The sequence below is a fragment of the Physcomitrium patens genome, chromosome 10 (genome assembly GCF_059467195.1).
Source record: "Physcomitrium patens ecotype Gransden chromosome 10, ASM5946719v1, whole genome shotgun sequence".
Taxonomy (NCBI): domain Eukaryota; kingdom Viridiplantae; phylum Streptophyta; class Bryopsida; order Funariales; family Funariaceae; genus Physcomitrium; species Physcomitrium patens.
Window position 1 is genome coordinate 1081456 of NC_143419.1, and position 21615 is coordinate 1103070.

At 39.3% G+C, this 21615-nt stretch overlaps 2 protein-coding genes and 1 long non-coding RNA gene across 10 annotated transcripts; 1 reads left to right on the forward strand and 2 right to left on the reverse strand.

The window, feature by feature from the left end:
* Positions 1-1836: 1836 nt before the first annotated feature.
* LOC112287714 (uncharacterized) lies at positions 1837-8459 on the reverse strand. Of its 8 annotated transcripts, none has more exons than XM_090253969.1 (13): positions 8252-8459; positions 7464-7527; positions 6827-7263; positions 6378-6511; positions 6173-6270; positions 5184-5818; positions 4001-4336; positions 3552-3718; positions 3106-3288; positions 2819-2959; positions 2579-2668; positions 2199-2433; positions 1837-2071 (listed from the first exon to the last, which is right to left on the reverse strand). In XM_090253969.1, exons 3-13 carry the CDS (start codon positions 6993-6995, stop codon positions 1947-1949), a joined length of 2313 nt encoding a protein of 770 aa, XP_090110095.1. In that variant the 5' UTR covers positions 6996-7263; positions 7464-7527; positions 8252-8459; the 3' UTR covers positions 1837-1946. The 8 variants fall into 8 exon arrangements, with proteins under 8 accessions (XP_090110095.1, XP_090110092.1, XP_090110091.1 ...); XM_090253966.1 differs by having other exon boundaries at positions 7464-7540; positions 8252-8366; XM_090253965.1 differs by having other exon boundaries at positions 8051-8274.
* An 857-nt stretch (positions 8460-9316) lies between these two features.
* LOC112287715 (pectinesterase) lies at positions 9317-11800 on the forward strand. Its single transcript, XM_024531045.3, has 2 exons — positions 9317-10496; positions 10759-11800. The coding sequence occupies exons 1-2, from the start codon at positions 9467-9469 to the stop codon at positions 11448-11450; spliced, it is 1722 nt and encodes a 573-aa protein (XP_024386813.1). The 5' UTR covers positions 9317-9466; the 3' UTR covers positions 11451-11800.
* A 354-nt stretch (positions 11801-12154) lies between these two features.
* Positions 12155-13881, reverse strand: LOC149988183 (uncharacterized). The gene is made up of 3 exons (XR_016505312.1): positions 12842-13881; positions 12425-12755; positions 12155-12283 (listed from the first exon to the last, which is right to left on the reverse strand). It is a non-coding gene; the product is annotated as an uncharacterized LOC149988183 (long non-coding RNA).
* Positions 13882-21615: the final 7734 nt, after the last annotated feature.

Here is a 21615-nt window from a genome sequence, read left to right on the forward strand (position 1 = left end):
TATATGTAATTTTTATCTCAAAATATATTAATAAAGATTTTTTTTTTTTTTTTTTTTTTTTTTTTTGTTGCTACTGTTTTCATTTTTAAAAGTAGTAATTTCATAATGTGTAATGTACTATTTAAAATCAAATAAAGAAATATAAATAAAAGCTTGCTTCATTTTTACTAGAACATATTTTCATGCACACACATATTTATCTAGAATAAAGGAATTACATAGAAGTAAGTAAAGTTGATAATATCTTGTAGAGAAATTTCTTAGAAGCTTTATAGATGCAAATTTGACTTTTTATGTGTTCATAGGTGCTTGATAGGTTGAAAACTTGGCCAACAAGTTGGCACACATATAAGAAACTTGTCTTATAAGTCAGACATGTGTCTTACAAGTTGGACATGTATTGGAGGTCTTATAAATGTCGCCACATAACTTCTTGTTAGATAGTATATATGGAGGCAAAAATAAGGTCTTCCTCATTCTTGACAATACCTTTCTAGTTCTTAATTTTGTTTCAAGAGTTTTTAGTCTTCTTTTTTTTTTGGCAATAGGCATTCTAGTTTTAATATCATATTACTTTTGAGTAAATATCTGCTCTTTTCTAGTGACACAAGAGTATATTGAAGTTTTCATTGCTTGTGATTCATTTCCTTGATATATATGCCATATAGTTTGTAAATAGTTAGCTTCCTTGTACATATATTAAATAATGAACAATATTATTTAATCAAAATAAACCATAATTTTTTTTATTTTCTTTTATATGTAAAAAATGAGATTGAATTTTGAATAACACTTTAGTAATCTTTGATTAATGATTGAATGTTATAATGCACCCTTTTAGATGTAATTTTTGAATATTAACTTTGAACATACTAATGATAATTTTTTAAAAAAAAATTAAATAAATATAAAAAATAATAATTAAAAAAAACTAGTAAAATTATGTATGTATAAAAAAGACAATTAAAAGTGTTTCTTTTAAAAGCAATTAATATGTATATACAAAGAAAACAATCAATTATATGTATAATATAGATGTGAAAGAATTGATAAAGAAGTGATGTGAATTAGAAAACATAATGTATTAGTTTTTTTTAATGTAAGCCAAATTTTATTACTAGAAGTAATTTTAAGTTCTAATATTGTTATTCTACTTGTTTTTGAAAATACACAAGTTGTAATAATTTACTCCATGTTTACAAAACTCTCCTTCATAATAACACTTTTTCTTTTAGTAGTTAGAAGTAGAATGACAAACATTCTAAAAATTCAATTTGGTCAAATTTTGTCAAACATGATTATATAAAATAAAAATTAAGTAAGATTTTAATTTTTTTTTTAATATTTGAATTAAAAAATTGAAAAATATTTTAGTGTAGTTGGAATAAATTGTAGAAAATTTACCCAACAATTTGAACCAATATAAATAAAACAATTTGTTAAAATTATAAAATTCCACAAAGTGGTCTAATAATACATATATCTATAAAAAATCATTATCTATAAAAGACCATTACTTTACCATTAATTGACATTAGTACAAGGCAGTAGGACTTTGAATGCCTCAAATTATAATAGTAATCCAGTTATTGATCTGAGCATTGTGTATATCATGTTTGTGTCGAATAGAAAAATGAAGTTATTTATTGTTCCAAGGTGCATTTTGTCTAAACTTGTACACAAACGTCTAAGACGAGTATTTCTTGAAGCTCATTGTAAGTGCACTGTGGGCCTTAAATCAATACCATTTCGACGTGATTTCCTTGGAGACTGTAAGGTTGAAAACTGTTCTATTGTGTTTTGAAATTGATTTTTAAGGTATGCAGAAACTAATCATTACAGCAAAATCATTGCCTCAGTTTTTATTTAAAAAATTTAACATTACACACTGAATCACTCATAGTCAATGAACAAAATATTAATTGTTCAAGGGAGAAAAAATTTGACTACTTCTCCACCAAGAAGTCTTGAATCTGAACACCAGTGTGACGTGCCTCATCTTGCAAACTCAACAGAAGTCTATCTCCCACTTTCAGGCAAGTGACGGGGAGTGCTTTTGCGGTATTTCCATCTGGACAGATGCATACAAGTCAGTTCTAGAAGGTTTTTGTCATTTCCGGGATACTTGCTTCAGATCATGCGCCGTTTAACTCTCCTAGAACCTATTTAAAGAAGAGGGTTGTTTCATCATTTCTTACCTTGAGATGAACACAAACAGACAGTTTCTGCGTTTTGTAACAAGACACTATGTCTCTGACCACCCACTTCCACTTCCACAAGCAGCAGAGGTCTTGATTCAATTTTCACACGCCCAACCAAGACAGGCCGAGTGTTGCCCATTGCATCCACTACCATTACTTGACTGCCAGTGTGAAGCTCAGAAAGGTACGCCGTATAGCCACCAGCCATACCAACGTACGCATGAACCGGCCCCTGTTATGTATCATATAAAATAAAGCTTCATGACAACGTCTGAAAGAAAAAACTTTAAAGACACATGTACAAGATCCAAAAACAAGACACTAGCAATAACTATCTGAGATTGAGATTATTTACGTTGGAGAGAAAGTAGACTTACAGCATTCACTCGGAAAGGTCGAGAGGACACATAGTTGCTTTCTAAGCACTCCGAATGTACCAAGAAGAGAGCTCTCGCAAAGGAGCCAACCTGTGACGGGGGTAAAATTTAAGTGGAAATTCCAACATTTGAAAGTAAAAATAGGTACGTCGCCGCATATACAAGTCAAAATAATCTTTAAAATGCGTACACCTTTATTTTAATAAAAATAGAGGTTGCCATGCAGCAATAGAAACCTACCAATAACCCCTCTCCGGGATTCAGTAGATTACATAGATCGACACAAACACGATCTCCCATACCAACAGACTCCACCTGGGTGACTGTAGCCTCCACCAAAGAAATATTTGTTGTTGAACTCTTTTGATCTTTTAAATATGCCTAAAATGATTGCATGAATACAAGTCATATAGCATCGAAGATGAGAAAGACCAAGCGAATTACCAGCATACATTGATAGCACTAGGGAAAAATATGGGATAGAGAAACTATAATCGAATCCTTTCATGAAAGATCAGAACTCTTACCTTGAGAGCAAATACTTCAGTAATATCATCGGTGTGCAAGACAATTCCATCAGCGCCCTTCTCAAGAGCTTCTAGGTATAATTGAGCATCACTTGCTGTGCTTGCTATGGCGTAAAGTGCTGTGTTGCTGCCGAGAAAAGCTGCCACCATGTTCTCAGCCGGAAAGATCTGTTGACCATGACACTGCAGCACGAATGTCAGTCCCATATCTACGAACATTTCATGGGTGATCACTCAGAATTTCTGTGTCTCTATCGAGCTAGTTCCCGTAAATAAACAAATTCGGCTTTAAAAAAATTCTAATCATTTTTTTTTTGAAAATGATCATAACGACATGATCTATGCCGCAGATTAAAAGGACATCCCAGTAGACTTCACAAAACTGACAATAGAGTTCAGCAGCATCCAATATGAGGGAAAAGATGAGAAAGTGAGATGAGCTCCACCTGCCAATCCAGTGCGTCCATAACCACGATCTTAGCCTTGGCCATCAAGTCAGAAAGGATATCAAGTTCCTCGCTAGAACCAACTTGGCCTAAGATAGCCACTTGCTTGTTCTCCGAGTTTAAGAATTGGCAATCCTCCAGGTAGAGTGGGTTGATTTTCGCAAGGGCTGGAAGAAAAAATTCCAAGCTCGTAAAGTTGACTTAAGTTGAATATAAGTTTGCTTAAAACACATAGAAGTGAGCAGAAAAATTTGAACCAATATAATCAGCATCTTCAGAGTAAAGACAAAAGACGGCCAAAGATTCGTCCTTGTCACACTATGCAACGAAGTCCAAGTAGTGGGAGCGCAACATGCAGCTGATAGCAAAGTAGCAACCAGAACGATCGATTCCAGATCAGCTGCAATAGTCTAAGCCTACAGAAAGGATGAACGGCATAAAACACCCACATGTCCACTCATTGGCAAGGTCCATCGTCTCATTTGTGAAGATAAATGTTGACCAGCCGCCTTCAACAGAAGCTGTCATCACATCCTTGCTCGTGGTCCAAACCCAGACTGTCTTTGAAATTGTAACTGCTTGCCGCATAGCAGGCCGCACAGTTCCTGCAGATCGAATGCTTCCTCCAGACCATCCACTTCCAGCAGATACCCCACTTGCTGTAGACCGGGTACTTCCTAGAGATCGCCCACATCCCTCAGACCGTCCACAAACTGAGCTTGCATTACCTGAGGACGTTCTTGAGAGTGCACTGTTTCTGTTCATGCTGGAGCGTATTGGAAGTCCTGCGATACCAATAAGAAATGGCAAGATCAACACAATGAAGTTAAATAACCGTCTACCGTCTGGTCGTTGTCTTACGAGTGTAATAGAAATATATCCTATGATTCAAAGTAACGGAAGAACGTATCTACCAAATTCACATAGCCTTTGCTGGGCTCTCATGTCTTTTCTTACACCCTGATCCCACATGATCGACCACACGTTCATGTGTGGAGTTGAGAAAAGGGTAGAGCAAATTGCGTCACACTTAGCTATTCGAAGTCGAACGAACCTTTTCTTCGGTTAAACCTCGAAAATCTAAGACCGATAAGGGAGTTTAAAGAGAGGGCCTAGCTATGGCTCCTATGACTCCGAATTTCACTCATCGAGTCATACCGGGGCAATGGTCGACGCTGTCATTTCGTCCTTAACCCCTCACTTGAAGTGAATATGTAAACCCACATTGATCTAGAACGTACATTTCCAAGTTATGGACACTAAGCCGAGCTCAACAATGCTCCAGGTTTCTCTAAAGCATACAAGGTACTTGAGGAATGCCAGATCAAGTGCTCCTCAGTCTAAACCCACATGAGGATTGCAACCATTCCTACAAAATACTGTCACGGCTATCAAGGATGCAACTCAGCAACTGCGCAGGAAGACGGACAATTTACAAACTAAGATCAAGATGGAAGAGAGGCCAAGGATGCCTTGATAGAGTATCCAAGTCTATCTCAGACTTAGGTAGTAAACTAAAGCTGCTAGATTGGGGTGTTACGGACTGAAGGATTGAAGGTACAAGCGTAACGTAATTTCCTTCGTGTAGTTCAGCAATCAGGATTTACTAACTTGATAATGATTGCTTCTTACCATGTGAGAGTTGCGAACTTGAAAGTCCGCTACTCAACTTGAGACTTTCGTCAAACTGAGGAGCACTTGACCTGGCATTCCATTGAGGTCTTGGTATAGTATTTCTCGGGCCATCCACCTTGATATCCACTCTGGTGGACATAACTCCGGAACCCCCTGCATTGTTGTGATCGGAAGTTGTCAACTCTGACCCACACAGGGAAGCATCGCGTTCGGATATTGTCTCGTGGCTTATCGAAAATAGATCGTCGCATGACGATATGGTATCGAAAGTCATAGAAAAAGAGCTGATAGAGGTGCTGTTAGTTGAGGCCATGGAATTCCGCTTCGTCGTAGTCGGCAGTCCCATCCTCTCTTTGCTCTCCTTGAAATCCTGGTTGAATGTCGTGGACGACACGGATGATCCGCGCAAGGAATCATTGGTAGACAAATTTTTTGTGTACGAACTGGATTGCGAGGATATATAAAAACTGCTACATAGCGTGTTGAAAGGGGTGGGACCGCCGGCAGGAGGCTGGGGGGTCGGTTTGCTTACAGCGAAGGAACGAATACTCTCCGCCCCGCCAGATGCCCGGACGCGAGTCACGAAGCACGTCAGATTGTCGATGAAATATTTTCTATCCTTCTTCATTGTCCTACCAAACACAGAATCGTGCTTGAAATTCAGTTAACTATCACCACACAGAGCAAAAATCAGAAAAATCCTACGAAACATCTGAACGCCCTGCACAATAAACCGAAAACCACAAGGAAGAAACCTCATTCAAGAACACATCTAAACATTTCTATCATCCCTGGAACTGGAATCTGAAGACGTAATACTTCGTTTTTCTGTGAATGCTGGATCAGAGAAACTTTTAGAATGTTAAGGCTACACCTCACTGATGGGTAAAAAAAAACTCGGAAGCCTAAAATCATAATCTGACAAAAGAGCGAGGTTCAGGGCACATAGATCGTAGCACGGAGCGTCCAGGATTTCAGGTTCTCACTTGTCAACTACGACATGGTACGCCCCGGAATTTTTAGCTTCTTCTACAACAATAGTCTTAGGATTTTGCCCAACACACACCTCAATCGTTAACTGTACCTACAACCATGAACAACCTCACATTAATGAGTCCCATCTCGAAATTTATTAACGGAAACACATGCATCACTTCTGAAGGCACCTACCGTGTGCAGGAGAATACTTACCCCAGCCTTCTTGCACTTGTTATCAAGGTTATTAATGTTTTGAAGCATACACCGCTTGTTCTCAATCTCGGTTTCTAAGGTCTTTCTGCTGGCTCCATTCCAAGTGTTGCTGTCAATACGGCTCTTGAATCCCACTGCAATGAAAATTGAAAAAAAGGTAAAAAATTAGATTTCTGATGATGCCTGTGCCCGATATGCGGTTGTACCTACTTAAATTTTGACCATGATAGCAACAGACATCACGTGAAGGTAGAATAAAATTGGGAAAATTTTCAAGAGCAGGGGAAAATGACATGTTGCCAGCTGCCAATTTTCAGGAGCGGCATTCCTCTGGTTCTATGCAGTTTCGTCTCCTCTGCAAGATGACTTTAAAAATATCTGTCCATATATCCATGTATGGATATATATATATATATATATATATATTGATTTTGGATACTTGAACTTACTAGAATTCTGAACATGGGTGATTATGCCAAGGAGACGAAGGATGTCGCCGTTGCGAGCAACATTGCTCAAGGCCCAGTTGATAGCACAACTTGAAACGTCTTTGCTGAGATCCATGACCACAAGCACAACATTCTGTGACCAAGGCTTTTGAGCCCTGTGCATTTCCATTGCGACCTCCGATCCTGCTGCTGCTCGGAACCCCAATCATAAACCACTAGATCCTGATTCTATTTCCCGGCCTTTTTCATCAGCTTCGAGATGTTCGTTGTCGTTACTGAAATAACGAAGGATTATGTTGCAGTCTCTTCCAACGCATGGTCCAACTGAACGTGGAAACAGAGCTAACAATGCAAGGTCGGAAGGACACTCCGGCAGATCACACTTCAGGTTCACATCCAAATAGATGGCAAGAAACATCCGACCTCTTGATGGAATCCTGCATTAACATTACAGTTCCTTAAGTCGTCAAACACTAACTAAATTTCTAACATAGAGAACAAAATCAACAAATGTGGTGTTTAGATAACAGGGGGAAAACAAAACAAAACAAAACAGGAAATGAAAGAAACAAAAAGCCCTATCCTCTGCTGCAAAATTACCAACCATACTTCCTTCTTGAATATTTAAAATGCTCACCAAATTCATAGCCAAGATTCCAAGCAGATAGAGCTTAAACCCTTGCAATCATCCTCGACCATTCCTGCCCCGCCATGCTGCTTCCACGATCAGAGTGCATCTAATCAATTTTTTGTAACATTACAACCAGCATCGTCACGCAATCCCAAGCACAAACTAGCAAACGCCTTCAAAGTGCACTTGCAACGGAAGTTCTTATCATGAACAATGCTGTCCATCTTATCAGAAAAGACCCACATTGTCTCAAACAGGAGGAATGTAATAGCACATCGTAAACCCCCTCCCGGCCCAACATAATCATCACATAACGAATTGAGAAAACAAATTCTACAGACAAGGACTGCATTTCGATCACCATATTACAGTAATTCACTAAAATTACCAAACAAAGTGCAACAAGCCCTGCACTCCTGCACTCCTCATTATGCACTAAATCGACCCAATTATGGCGAATTTCGAACCCTACCGAGTACCTTCATCTGACGGATGCACCGAGCTACCCCGCGTTCACAAAGACACAATATTGAAATCTAACAACCGGCTCCCCCAATCCAACTTCAAAAACGTAGCCTAAAAGAAAATCACACCAGCATTTCGGCAGATAACTGCCCACGCTCGGCGAAGTTAACTTCGAACACCGTAAGCCCTAAAACTCAACCCCATGGGTCTCAGTTCCACACACCGATCGCCGCATAATCACACCGATCGCCGCATAATCACCCCGAACGAATACAAACCACCAATTCTTATTTCCATAGTATTTTTACTAACTGAGATTAAGATAGTACTTCTTCCTCCCGCTTCGGTAGCGCAACCGTGAACCTCCCCGTTCATCGACCTCGACTCCCATTCGCATCCGTGCAACCGCAACAATCGGAGATTCGATTGCAACTCAAGTCCTTTGTTACCCCCCTGTCAGTGTGAAACGTGACATTCCATGTATTGAAAACTTGTGATCGCTCGTGGAACCACACTTTTAAGTGATGCATTGAAGTAATTCAGAGAGTTTGTATCCTTATTCATTGCTGTCACCCATGTAGACATGAGGATAAGAAAGCAACGCATTGAATCTACGACTTACAATTGGATGCCTCAACGTATGCATTAGTGGATCTCATGACTAATATTAACTTTTGGGTGGTCAGCGCAAATTCCTAACCTGGTAGAATATTTATGTTGGATGATTATATCAACAACGACGAAGGGACTGCCTTCGCTCTTCGTCATTCAGTTGGATTTGAGATTCAGGGATGCTCATTGAGTAAATAACACTTTGAGGCCAATTTTGGGGAAATTTCCAATTTTGAAGTCATGCTAGTTATTAAGACCATAGCAAAGCCTTAAATGCAACTTGCATTTCCGAATAATACCATTAACAAAGAAGGTTACATTCTTTCGACATAAAATAACAACAGTCATTCGTCCACAATGTAAGTGCAATCATTCCTTTATCCAAGAACTGTGAAGTTCGTTGTTATTATTCCGCACGTCCGTGTCAATCTTCAAAAGAGCGAACACTCTCTGTGTGCTGGAGGTTTCTCTGTCTGCAACTTGATGCACTGCCCGCTTCAGTAGCCGACCATTACGACCTTTTGACCCATCCATCTCTTCCTTCGTCAAGGAGGATGTGCCAAAAATATCCCTCGAAGCGTCCCGCCCGCCAATTTGCACATGCCTGATGCTCTCCGTTTTCAATCACTCGGCCCTATTAAGGCGCAACCTGAACAGACTGCCTCTGTGCCAAACGCGGAGTCGGAGACTTGGACGACGCCCTCATTTAGGGTGGTGCGGCTTCGACCGCCGCGGCACTTTATATATTGTTTCATGTCTCTCACAACCTCGAATGCGAGCGCTGCCTAATCTTGTTAGGATTGTTCGAATCAGTGCATAGTTTGTAAAGACCAGGGTATCAGCGCGGAATCCAACCCAGTGTTAGGATTAGGACCAATTTGGGTGTCTGGTGACGGTGAGGCGAAGTGCACGATTGCGTCCAGTGCTGCACCATGGGGAAGTGTTGCTGCTTGGTCCTAGTGACCATTGTCGCGGTGTTGGTCCTGGGCCTTGCAATCGGCATTCCTGTGGGGATGAAGAAGGCCAAAGAGAAAGTGAAGAACTGGGACCCTACTGCGGTGAACAGTGCTTGCCAGTCCACACGATACCCGGACACTTGCAATGAAACATTCACAGGGGACTACCCGCGCGACACGAACGGCGTCATGCGACATTCAGTGCAAAGCTCTGAGAAGGGAGTGAACGACACTTTGGGCTTCATGAGTGAATTCGACTCGTCCGACCCGGTAATCTCAGGCGCGGTGGAGGTTTGCAATGAGGTACTAGTCAGCGCCCGGGAGGAGCTCGAAGCGGCCTCCACGGCGCTGGAGACGAAGGATACCTTGGGAGTTGACACTCTGAAGGATATCCAGGCGTGGGTGAGCGCTGCGATGGAGCTCCATACGACTTGTATAGATGCATTTATGGAGGTGAATAATGTAACGGGGTCGGCACTTGCAAAGAAGTCAGCCAAAACGGACGAGCTTCTGAGCAATTCTCTGGCATTCATCAACGCGCTGGCGCAGTATGGGAACGATCTGTTGGCGTGGAGACCCACGGGGATCAGCTTGCCGGAGGGGTTTAACTTCACGTTGCCAAATGTGACACTTCCCAATATCCCTGGCTTCGGCAACCGGAAGTTACTTTCAGTGGAAGAGCTTGAAATGGACGAGGGATTTCCTGGGTGGATGGATGTTGAGACAAGACGACATTTGCTTCAAGCACCACCAAAGTATGATGTTGTGGTGGCGCAGGATGGGTCAGGGAACTTCAGGACCATCCAGGCGGCGGTGGATGCGCACAAGACCAACACCAAGCGTTTGGTGATTTACATCAAGGCGGGGATCTACAATGAGCAGGTCATCGTGCCCAAGAAGGCCAAGTTTCTGACGCTTATTGGAGATGGTGACCGGACTGTTCTTACAGGAGACAGAAACGTTGCGCTGATGAAGGGGATGACCACTTTCAAATCTGCAACTCTCAGTAAGTTAATTGTCAACTCTCGTTCTGAATAGTTCTTCGGGTGGTGGAATTACTTGGAAGCTTGTCACGTGGCTAATACACTGAGTAGGGATCTTGTTGTAAGACCTTGGGATTTCTAGTGTCATCCACAGCCCCTGTGTTAGCTGCTCAGCAAAACAAGCCTCGAGTTGCATAATTGTCTGCTGCATGTGTCCATATCTCAATGAAGGGTTATTAATTTACGGTTGTTGTGGGTGTTTTCCTTTTTTGCCTTTTTTCGCAGTTGTCTCCGGTGCTGGATTTGTCGGGCGGTCGTTCCGAGTGCAAAACACTGCGGGAGCCGAGGGACACCAAGCTGTGGCTTTCCGGGGATCCGCTGATAACATCGCGTTTTACCAGGTGACTTTTGACAGCTTCCAGGATACGCTATACTGCCATTCGTTCCGCCAGTTCTACCGGGACTGCACGGTGTTTGGTACCGTGGACTTCATTTTTGGCAACGCCGCAGCCGCGTTTCAGAACTGCAAAATTATCGCAAAGAAGAGTACGATTCTGGGCCAGCAGAACACCTACACGGCGCAGGGCAGGACTGATCCGAACCAGGCAACAGGGCTCAGCTTTCAGAACTGTGTCATTGACGGGACGTCTGATTTGATGGCTAGTGTGGCGCAGTACAAGTCTTACTTGGGCCGGCCGTGGAAGGCTTATTCAGTGTGTGTGATCATGAAATCAGAGATCAAGGGGCATGTTGATCCTACGGGATGGTTGCCGTGGAACACGACTAACTTTGGCCTTTACACTTCATACTTTGCTGAGTACAAGAACTTTGGACTTGGGTCGGCGATCGACAATAGAGTGCAGTGGTCGCACCAGGTGGGGAATGACAAACAGGCAAATTATTACCAGGCCAACAACTTCATTCAAGCCAGTGAGTGGGTTAGTGGACTCGATGTTCCGCTCACCACGGCATTGTGATCGAAGTGCTTTTGTATTCCTAACCGGATTGTGTATTATTCGATCTCCGCCAAGAAATCTTCCGACTTAGGGGAAAAAAACTTGTGATGTACAATTCTGATCTTCAGCAATTGAACAGTTAGCTATCTCGCTCCTACCTTGTACATTAGATTAGTGGAACGTGTTACTTGGATTTTATGATCCATCTTCGGATCTAGTTTCACGACCAGCAGTTCCAGAATAATCACGTACTTTTGGAATTTTACCAAAGCAAATGTGTACTGAGCACTCGTTCATAAGATAGTTTACTGCACCTCATGGAGTAAGCAAGAGAATCAAACGCATAATTTTGCTTTTCCGGCGAACAAGTACATTGCAGTGGACTGTGTGATGCAAACCTTTGACAGAGATATCCATCTATGAGGTATTACTATCTCTCATTCTTAAAAATTAGCAGAACGATTATGGTACTGGACTTGGGTACATTCTCACCAAATTTCTATCAGATCAGGGCTTCGAGCAGTGCTACTTTTAGTCCACTGCCCATCTGTTGCTTGTGCACAACACAACCCAACAGGCATGACATTTAAGGCTGACTAGTACAGTTGATTCACCTGCACGTGACTAATTCGGATTCTTGACAAGGAAGTCATCCCGCCAGATTCGCTATTGGAACGAAAGCCTTGGCGACCCCAACACGGGCAGAACCCAGGATGGTGAAGCACCCAGAGAACAACGTCGTGGATGTAGCGATATGGATGCTACAATGATGATTGGGGCTGCCATTCAGTTGGCAGATGCGAAGATTCCTCCTCTTGATTCCCGGAAATAGCAATGCAAGTCAAACCTAGAACCTGAAGCCAATGGTATTCCGGATCTCCTCTCTCAGCTAGCATGAAAAAATAACCGAAATAGCGCTCCGAAACACATTGTCATTCAACCACGAGTCCGCAAAATCCAAGAAATGAATGACCAATGAAAGAGAGTGATTTCACCTGATCTTTGTGAGCAGAAAGGCTACACCCAGATTGCACTGCCTTATGGACCGAGCAGTGCAAATTGAACGCGCCTTTGGAGTGATTGAAACGTCCACTGAGAAGTTGAAAATCTGGAAGGTTGCATTTGGAACAGCAATAGCAACGATAAACCCCGTAAAATTCATATCAAGGTTACGATGCTATCCGCAGCGGTGCAGTAACTTCGTTTCTGGATTGTGAGTGTTTGTGCACTGGATTGGATTTTTGTGTGTACTGAAGTTCGTGACTCGTAATACAACCTAACTCATGAAATAATAATAATACCAAGTGGTGGCTCCTATAATAGTTCCTGCAATTTGAAACCAGAGCCTAAAGTTATAACAGCGCCAGTGATCAACGGCAATTGTGTCGAACAAATTTTGGCAGTGAAACAACCTGTCCAAAAAGTCAACGAGGTGGTATGGGTAAACATCGCGCGCGAACCCCTTGCCACACCTACATCCACGGCCGTGTTCTTGTCATGTGCTTCCCAAGAAAAGCATCAGAACATAAATAACACAATTTCTGTTCATCCTGAACATTTGTCAACGCTTACAGCGTGTCAGCTTTGAGCTACATAAAGTACCATAAACATAGGTCAAGAATATTATGAGAAAAATTCCCTGGTGTTTGGCCAGTTTTTGATTGTGGTGACGGCCTTATTCAGACATGAACCGTTGTGTCCTGTGACTAGTCCGAAGAGCGTTGATGCTGAAAAGCGAACTTCGAGCTCCATCAAGCGTAGGTTGGTTTTTGCGTTCAGAGACACCATTCTGTTGAAGTGTGTACGGGTTCGGCAGTTGCTTGTGCATGTCTCCTTTCTTGCATGAACTTTTAGAATCTTTTAATAAATACTCCCAACACCTAGTTCAGCTTTCGAGGCGTTGCTGCTGCCGCCAGTCCAGGTGTCATTAATTTCTTGGAAATTTCAACTGTTCGAAGTGTGGAATTTTCTCAGCCTGGAGAATAACCCTGTTTTGTCAACTGGAAAGGCACGTAGGGGATCAGAAACATCCTAATCCGCTCTTAGGGAGAAATAGTACCGCAAGTAATCTTCCCATTGCTCGAGATGCTCAAGTTTCCCCAGCTCATCTGACCAAATAGTCATGTCATTGGTCAACACCAAACTGAAAGACTTGATTTGGTTAGGGATGTAGAAGCTACATGATGATTTTGAATAGTACTTAGGGCATGATTGCAGACATCAGAACTTAAAGATAATAAGATCTTGAGCGCCACTGCAAGGATTTCAGTGAGCACATACGAACCGTCACTTGTCCCCTTCACAAGTGAAATCGATCCACTTGAACAATCCAGCAGATGAGCTGCGAAGTTCGATAGCAGTTAAATGGGCACTGGCACCACCCAGTGGCAACCTAAAGGCCCCCACTGCCACACGGAAAAGAAACACAAATGGTCCTCTTCTTTCCGGTGACCTCCAGACCTCCCACCAGTCGGAACACCCTCTTAGTGAAAAATACTAAAGTTGTTGGAGCTAAATCTTCTGTAGCAATGAACCTGCAGGAATCCAGCCAGCAGCGCGTCCTCAGCATCGGCAAACTTCTCGAGATTCAGGTGAGTCTCTTTTAAGTGGGACCTCCCACTGTAAACGCCAAGAGAACCCGACTTCAATTATTCTAAACCCCGTACCGACCCTAGGTCACAGACTTGACAAAGTCTTGTGTGAAAACACCAGTAATTTCTCCAATTCTTGTTTATCATAAGTCACCTCTTAGACCGAGCAACGTGGGGGCAGACAGTACACATCCATAGAGACTGTAAATAGAGATTATTTCGATTGGTCCCCACCTCGCGATAGCTACAACGCGGTTGGACTAGTCTAGATTTCCTGGCACGCACATCGTGTGACCCAACGGCATCTTTTGGATCGGAGCGATCGTCGCACTCGATCACCCCCGAAGATTAACGGAAACTTGCTGATCCCGCGAGCCTGGTGTCTTTCTTCCTACTGACGATCTAGCCCTCGCGACGCTCACGACTTCGCCGTCCTCGAAGTCCTCGTCGTCTTCGGTGCACAGTCACTTGCAACGCCGCCACTGGAGCACCAAATTATACTTATGTTGCATATGTTACCCACTTGCCTTACTCACTTGCCTTACTTGATGGCTACTTATTTCATTAATTATGTGGCCTTTCTAGTAGCTAGCATATATACAGATAATATTGAAGCCATTATTTGTCAAAAACATAAATCACAAGAAAACATTGAAGAGACAATATACTTTTGTTTCACTAGAAGAAAGAAAGTAAATTAAAGATAAATTAAAGATAGAAATTAAAAGAACCAAATGTGGAGAATTGAGAGTCTCGAATTAAGATTTGAACATCAGAAAAAAATTGAAAAGAATAAAGAAGACATCATTCTTGCCTCCATATATACTATCTAATTAATAAGGTAGGTAATAATACATCATAACCATGTGACATGTGTCTACCTTATAAGGATTTTTTTTAAAAAAATAATATCTCTATATTGTTATTATTCTAAAAATAGAAAACTTGTTGAATTTGGAGTAAATAAAAATCTTTTGGTGAACTTTGGAGTACAAGGGAATTGATTGCCTTAGTAGTTTAGACCACCAAAATTAAAAAAGCTATTTTTAAATGCCTTAAAATTAAATGATTGTAAAAATTTAAAAATAAAAACACTATGGTTTAGTAAAGAAAATATAAAAATAGTAGTTTTCTTAGATCCTACATAGATTTGCACCAAAAAAAAAAAAAAAAAAAAAATTAAAAGATGCTATAGATTCTTTAAGAAATAATACAATGTAATAATCTAATTGCATGGTCCCAAGGTTGTTTGAACATATTATCTTTTTTTAGAATCATACTTTTTTAAAAAAAAATTCTACATTGAAAGATATTATTAAGTAATATATTATGATTTTGTATGATATAGATAAAGATCTTTTTGTTAGTATTTCTATTGTAAGAAGTTTAAAATATATAATATTAATTTGTATGTCTTTCATGTTTGTTTGTATGTTCTAATTAATATGCTACAAAACTATAAAAGTATTTAGGTGCTAACATATAACTTTTTAATAAAATTGATGAATTTGTTGTATTTGTTTCCAAAATCAATAGCAAATATAATTTTTTTGTTAAGTATCTATCACAGACATACTCATGTAAGCCAGTAATTACATATACAAATAGGTAGAAGTAAGTAAAAGTAAGTAAAAGTAAGTTAATTCTCTAGTATTTGATAAAGAAGCTTCATAGAAGCTTTATAGACGTTGCTTTGACTTCATAGGTGTCTTTAATTGACTTTTTGGATTAGAAATGTGGTCAACAAGTTGGCCATGTACCACACATGTTGTTAGCTTCAAGACCAAGCTAACTATGTGGTCCATACGTAGAAAAACTTACCTTGTAAGTCAAGGCATGTGTCATACAAAGTCAACACATATTGGAGGTCTTATAGAACGTCACCACATAGCCCCTAGTTAGATAGTATATATAGAGACAAGAGTGAAGCCTTCTTCACTCTTGTCAACTCCTTTCTTGCTTTCAGTCTAGTTTCAAGGGTCTCTAGTTTTCTTGTCTTTTGGCAATAGCCATTCCAGTTTCTCTTTCAATATACATACTTGTTTATTTATATTTTTTTACCTTTTTTTGAGTGAAGGCTCACTTGTCTGAATTCCTTTTTCATCGAGTTCTTGTCCTTGACAGATTGACAAGAGTACACCTACAATATCAGAGCTTTGTCTAATCTTGATTAAGAGTGGATTACCCCTTTTTATTGATAAGATATAAGCATATTAGAAATAACGGATTACCCTCTTCTAAACTGATATTGTTCTTAGTATTTTCTTTGATCTCAAGTCCTCTCTTCTATTTGTCTTGAGCGATATTAGACATCTTCTCTTTTCTAAGTGTTATCATGGCAGAACTTGCTAAAATGAAGAGTGTAATGGCACAAATGCAAGAGCAATTGAGGGAGTTAATGCTTGCAATGCATCAACTCAATTTACCACTACAAGGAGCAACAAGATTGGCAGGAAGTGAAGATATAGAAATGGTTGGAGCTGCTTCAACATCTGCACCAAATCATGTCCTTTCTCCTATAGTCGAACGTCCTTCCAGTGTTAGAGAACCAAGAATTGTCCTACCCGAGAAGTTTGATGGTACCAAATCCAAGTTTCGAGGATTTATCAATCAAGTGTAACTTATGATTGAACTTCAAACCCAAAGTTATCCAACTCTAAGATCGCAAGTTAGATTCATTAGTATACTTCTTTCAAATTCAGCACTATTGTTATTTTCATCTCTTCTTGAACAACGAGATCCAATATTGGATAATCTAGAGGCTTTTCTGGTAGAGTTTCGATCCATGTATGGAAAACATGATGTAGTTCATGTTGCAATCAATAAGATCCATATTTTATGACAAACCAATCAATCGATAACTTTGTATGCTTCACAATTTTGATAACTTGCAATTGATATCAAGTGGGATGATGTTGCACTTATTAGCCTATTTTTCTACGGATTACAATATGAGGTAAAAAAATTAATGCTCAACTTACTTGATCCTCAAACATTGAGTCAAGTAATTGACTTTGTTGCGAAGTGCGATAATCGACTTTTTGAATTTCGATCTCAGAACCGTACAAGTGGACTTCAACGTTACTATAATTCAATGGCAACACTAATACCTCTTTAATACATACATTTGGAAGTAGAGGATATGCAAATTGATGTAGTATGTTTCAAACCTCTTACTGAACAAAAAAAGACTCATCGTCGTCAAAAAGGATTAAGTTTATATTGTAGAGAACCAAAACACAATGCTCAACATTGTCCCAAAAAATGACGCAACCACAAAATAAAGAGTATGGCTGTGAAAGAAGAAAATATGTTAGAAAATGACTTTGTCCAGCTACAATAGAGACCGTGCGGCTGGAATCTAGCACAACATCTAATAAAGGTCATATTCTCTCCTCAGAGCCCTCTCCTTGTTTTACATTAAATGTTATTTTAGGACCTAAACATTACAAAGCCTCTGCCTTGTTAGATTCAAGAGCCTTAGTGTGTTTCTTAGATTCAAGAGCCTTAGTGTGTTTCTTAGATAAAGAATTTACTAAAAGATATAGCATATCTTTAGTAAAAAAAACTAAACCTGTTCATATAGAAGTCATAGATGGTCGTCCATTGTCTTCTAAGGATATTTCTCACAAAACCCTTCCTATAGAAGTAATAATCAATGGTCATAATAGCTTTGTAGTATTTAATATCATTAGATCTCCCTCTAATCCAATCATTTTAGGTTTATTGTAGTTAGAAAAATACAACCTTCAAATAGATTGAATTTCTCAAATTCTTACTTTCTCTAAAAGTATAATTAACAGTGTAGTTAATCAAGTAGAGAGTCATAAGTCCAATTCAATTAAATCCATGTTTATAGGTACAAAAGCTTTCTTGCATGCTGTTATGAAAGAATCACCATATATTATTTATGCCACACCCGTTTCTACTAGTGAAAAGACTTCAAGTGGCATTCCAAGCCAATATTAAGAATTTCAAGATGTATTTGAAAAAACGAATGCAGATACACTCCCAAAACATCATCTCTATGATTGCTCAATTGACCTTCAAGAAGGAGCACAACCGCCATTCGGACCAATCTACAGTTTATCACAAAATGAGTTGGCTGAACTCAAGGAGTATATTGAAGAAAATCTAGCCAAGAATTTCATACGCCATTCTAAATCTCCGGTAAGAGCTCCAATTCTATTTGTAAAGAAAAAAGATGGATCATTGCGGATGTAAGTTGATTATCGAGGACTCAATAAGATTACCATCAAGAACAGGTATCCACTACCTTTAATATCTAAACTTCTTGATGAGCTGAATCAAGCTAAGATCTATACAAAAATAGATCTTCGGGGAGGATACAATCTAGTACGCATCAAAGAAGGAGATGAATAGAAGACTACGTTTCGAACTAGGTATGGACATTTTGAATACAACGTCATGCCTTTTGGACTTATAAATGCACCAGGAGCTTTTCAACATCTATTGAATGATATTTTTTGAGAGTTTTTGGACGATTTTGTGGTCTGTTATCTAGACAACATCTTGATCTATTCTAAGAATCCAGAAGAACATGAATTTCATATTCGTCATGTATTACAAAAATTAAGACATGCAGGACTCTATGCCAAGATAAAAAAAAGTGTGTATTTCACACTATTCAAGTGGATTTCTTAGGTTACATCATTTCAAATGATGGACTTATGATGGATCCTAAGAAAGTTCAAACTATTATAGACTGGGAGATCCCAAAAACAGTAAGAGATGTCCAATGTTTTTTGGGATTTGCCAACTACTATCGGATCTTCATCAAAGACTTCTCTCGAGTTGTAGCTCCACTTACACGTTTGACTTGTAAAGACAAACTTCAATGGAATCAAGAAGCGGAAGTTGCTTTTGAATCTTTGAAGACAGCGTTTGTTTCTGCACCAATTTTATATCGTGTTGATTTTTCCAAAGCATTCTTTATGGAAACAAATGCATCAAACTTTGCTCTATGTGCGATTTTGTCACAAATGGAAATAGATGACAAACTTCATCCAATAGCCTTTCATTTAAGAAAATTCTCAACAGCAAAAATCAATTATGAGATCTATGATAAAGAACTTCTTGCAATTGTAGATTTTTTTGAAGATTGGCATCATTATCTAGAAGGCGCTTCCACTCCAGTCACCATATATGCGAATCACAAAAACCTTGAGTATTTCATGTCAATACGCGTATTAAATCGTCGCCTAGCTCGTTGGAGCATGTCTTTATCAAGATTCGAATTCATCATCACTTATAGGCCAGGAAAACAACAAGGTTTGTTTGATGCCTTGTCTAGACGTTCTTATCTTGCACCAAAAGAAGGAGATGCAGCTTTTGAGCAACAAAGAACAATTCTCTTGAAGCCTGAGCAATTTCATGTTCGAACAATAAAATCAACATTGACTGTTAATTTAACTTTTATCAGACAAGTCCAATTAAGTATGTCTTTAGATCCTCTTGTTCATGATATTAAGAATAATTCTTCTAAATCTCATGATCTCTTTAAATTTGAATTCAAGAACAACCTACTCTATTTCGAAAGATACCTATATGTTCCAGAAGGAGAAGCACGTTTATGTATTCTTCAAGCTCGTCACGACTTCCCAACAGTAGGACATGTTGGATATAATAAGACTTTGGAGCTAATATCTAGGGATTTTTGATGGCCTCAAATGTGGAAGGCAGTTAAAGATTTTGTACAATCATGTGATGTTTGCTCAAGATCAAAAATTCATCATCATCGACCTTTTGGACTTCTTCTGCCATTTCCCATTCCAGAACAATCATGGTCTTCTGTTTCTATGGATTTCATCACGAATCTTCCAATCTCAGGTTTTTATGACTCTATATTCGTGATAGTAGATCGTTTTACCAAGATGGCACATTTTGTATCATGTACAAAATCTATCATAGGTAAAGAAACAGCTAAGCTCTTTCTTGACAATATCTATCGCTATCATGGATTACCCAAGGATATTATATTAGATAGAGGAACTGAGTTTGTATCAAGATTTTGGCAGACTCTTTTCAAGATTCTTAAAGTGGATATAAAACTATCTTCGGCATTCCATCCCCAAAATGATGGACAAACAGAGCGTGTTAATCAAGTTTTGGAGTAATATTTAAGATGTACCATTAACTACCAATAAGATGATTGGACAACTCTTTTGTCATTGGCAGAGTTTGCTTATAATAATATAGTATATTCTTCTATAAAATAAACACCTTTCTTTGCTAATTATGGTTATCATCTACAACTTGATACTTTTGACTTTTCAAAAGTTGATAATCATGCTATGAAAGATTTGGCAATTCATTTGTCAGAGCTACGTGCAACGATGAAGGAGCAGTTAAAAGAGGCTCAAGAACAATAAAATGTGAATGCGGATGTCTATTAAAAGGAATAACAATTTTTGTACTTGGGTGATAAGGTATGGCTACTTTGTCATAATATCAAGACCATTCGTCCTTCTGACAAGTTGGATTATCGAAGGCTGAGACCATTTTCTATTTTTACATAAATCAATCCAATTGTTTATCATTTATATCTATCGGAGTCAATGAAAATCCATCCAGTATTCTACGTATCTCTTTTTGAACCATACAAGATAGTGGACATACCAAGAAGACAACAAGTTCCTCCTCCTCCTATAGAAGTAGACAATAATGAAGAACTTGAAATAGAAGAAGTCTTAGATTCAAGGCGGCACTAAAATAAATTAGAATATCTTGTGCATTGGCGTAGATATGATAATAGTGAACGCACATGGAAGCTAATAAAGAAACTTGCAAATGCAGCAAAGGCGGTGGAGGCTTTTTATCGACAACATCTATCAAAATCAAGATGAAAACCTTCTTTATAAAAGAAACAACATCTAGGTAAGATAACATTCTACTTTCAATCCTTATTTGTAGTTTCTTTGTAGGTGTGACACTCAAGAGATGGAGAACCAGCAACCAGCAGATTCGACTCAAGAGCCTTCATTTGTTGACCTATCGGACGAGACATTACAATTGTCACAACCTTCAAGACGATGTAATTGAGATGAAGATCTTCAAGAATAACGTATTCTTTCTCGAATAGATGGTGAGATACATCGCGCTTGGTATCACGACTTGGAAAGAGACTCCCGATGTTTGGTGATTTTGCTAGAGGTGGGAACAACTCTTAATGGTGTTCCAAATATTCTATTTGAAGGAAGTTATGAAGGCCTCAACAATGATCAAATAATTGGGTGGTCTTTCCGCCTAGTATGGAATACTACCGATGGTTGAAAGGCCTTATCAATCATCTTCAAAGAGAACAAAGATCAGAGTATGTGGCGAATACAATTTGTCGCATCATAGATTTTCTCAACATATGATGACCGCTCCTCGTAGAACTCATTTCTAGAAGGGGAAGTAATGTCACGGACATACTCATGTAAGCCAATAATTATATATACAAATAGATAGAAGTAAGTAAAAATAGATAAAAGTAAGTTAATTCTCTAGTATTTGATATGGAAGCTTTTTAGAAGCTTTATTGATGCTGCTTTGACTTCATAGATGTCATTAATTGACTTTTTGGATTAGAA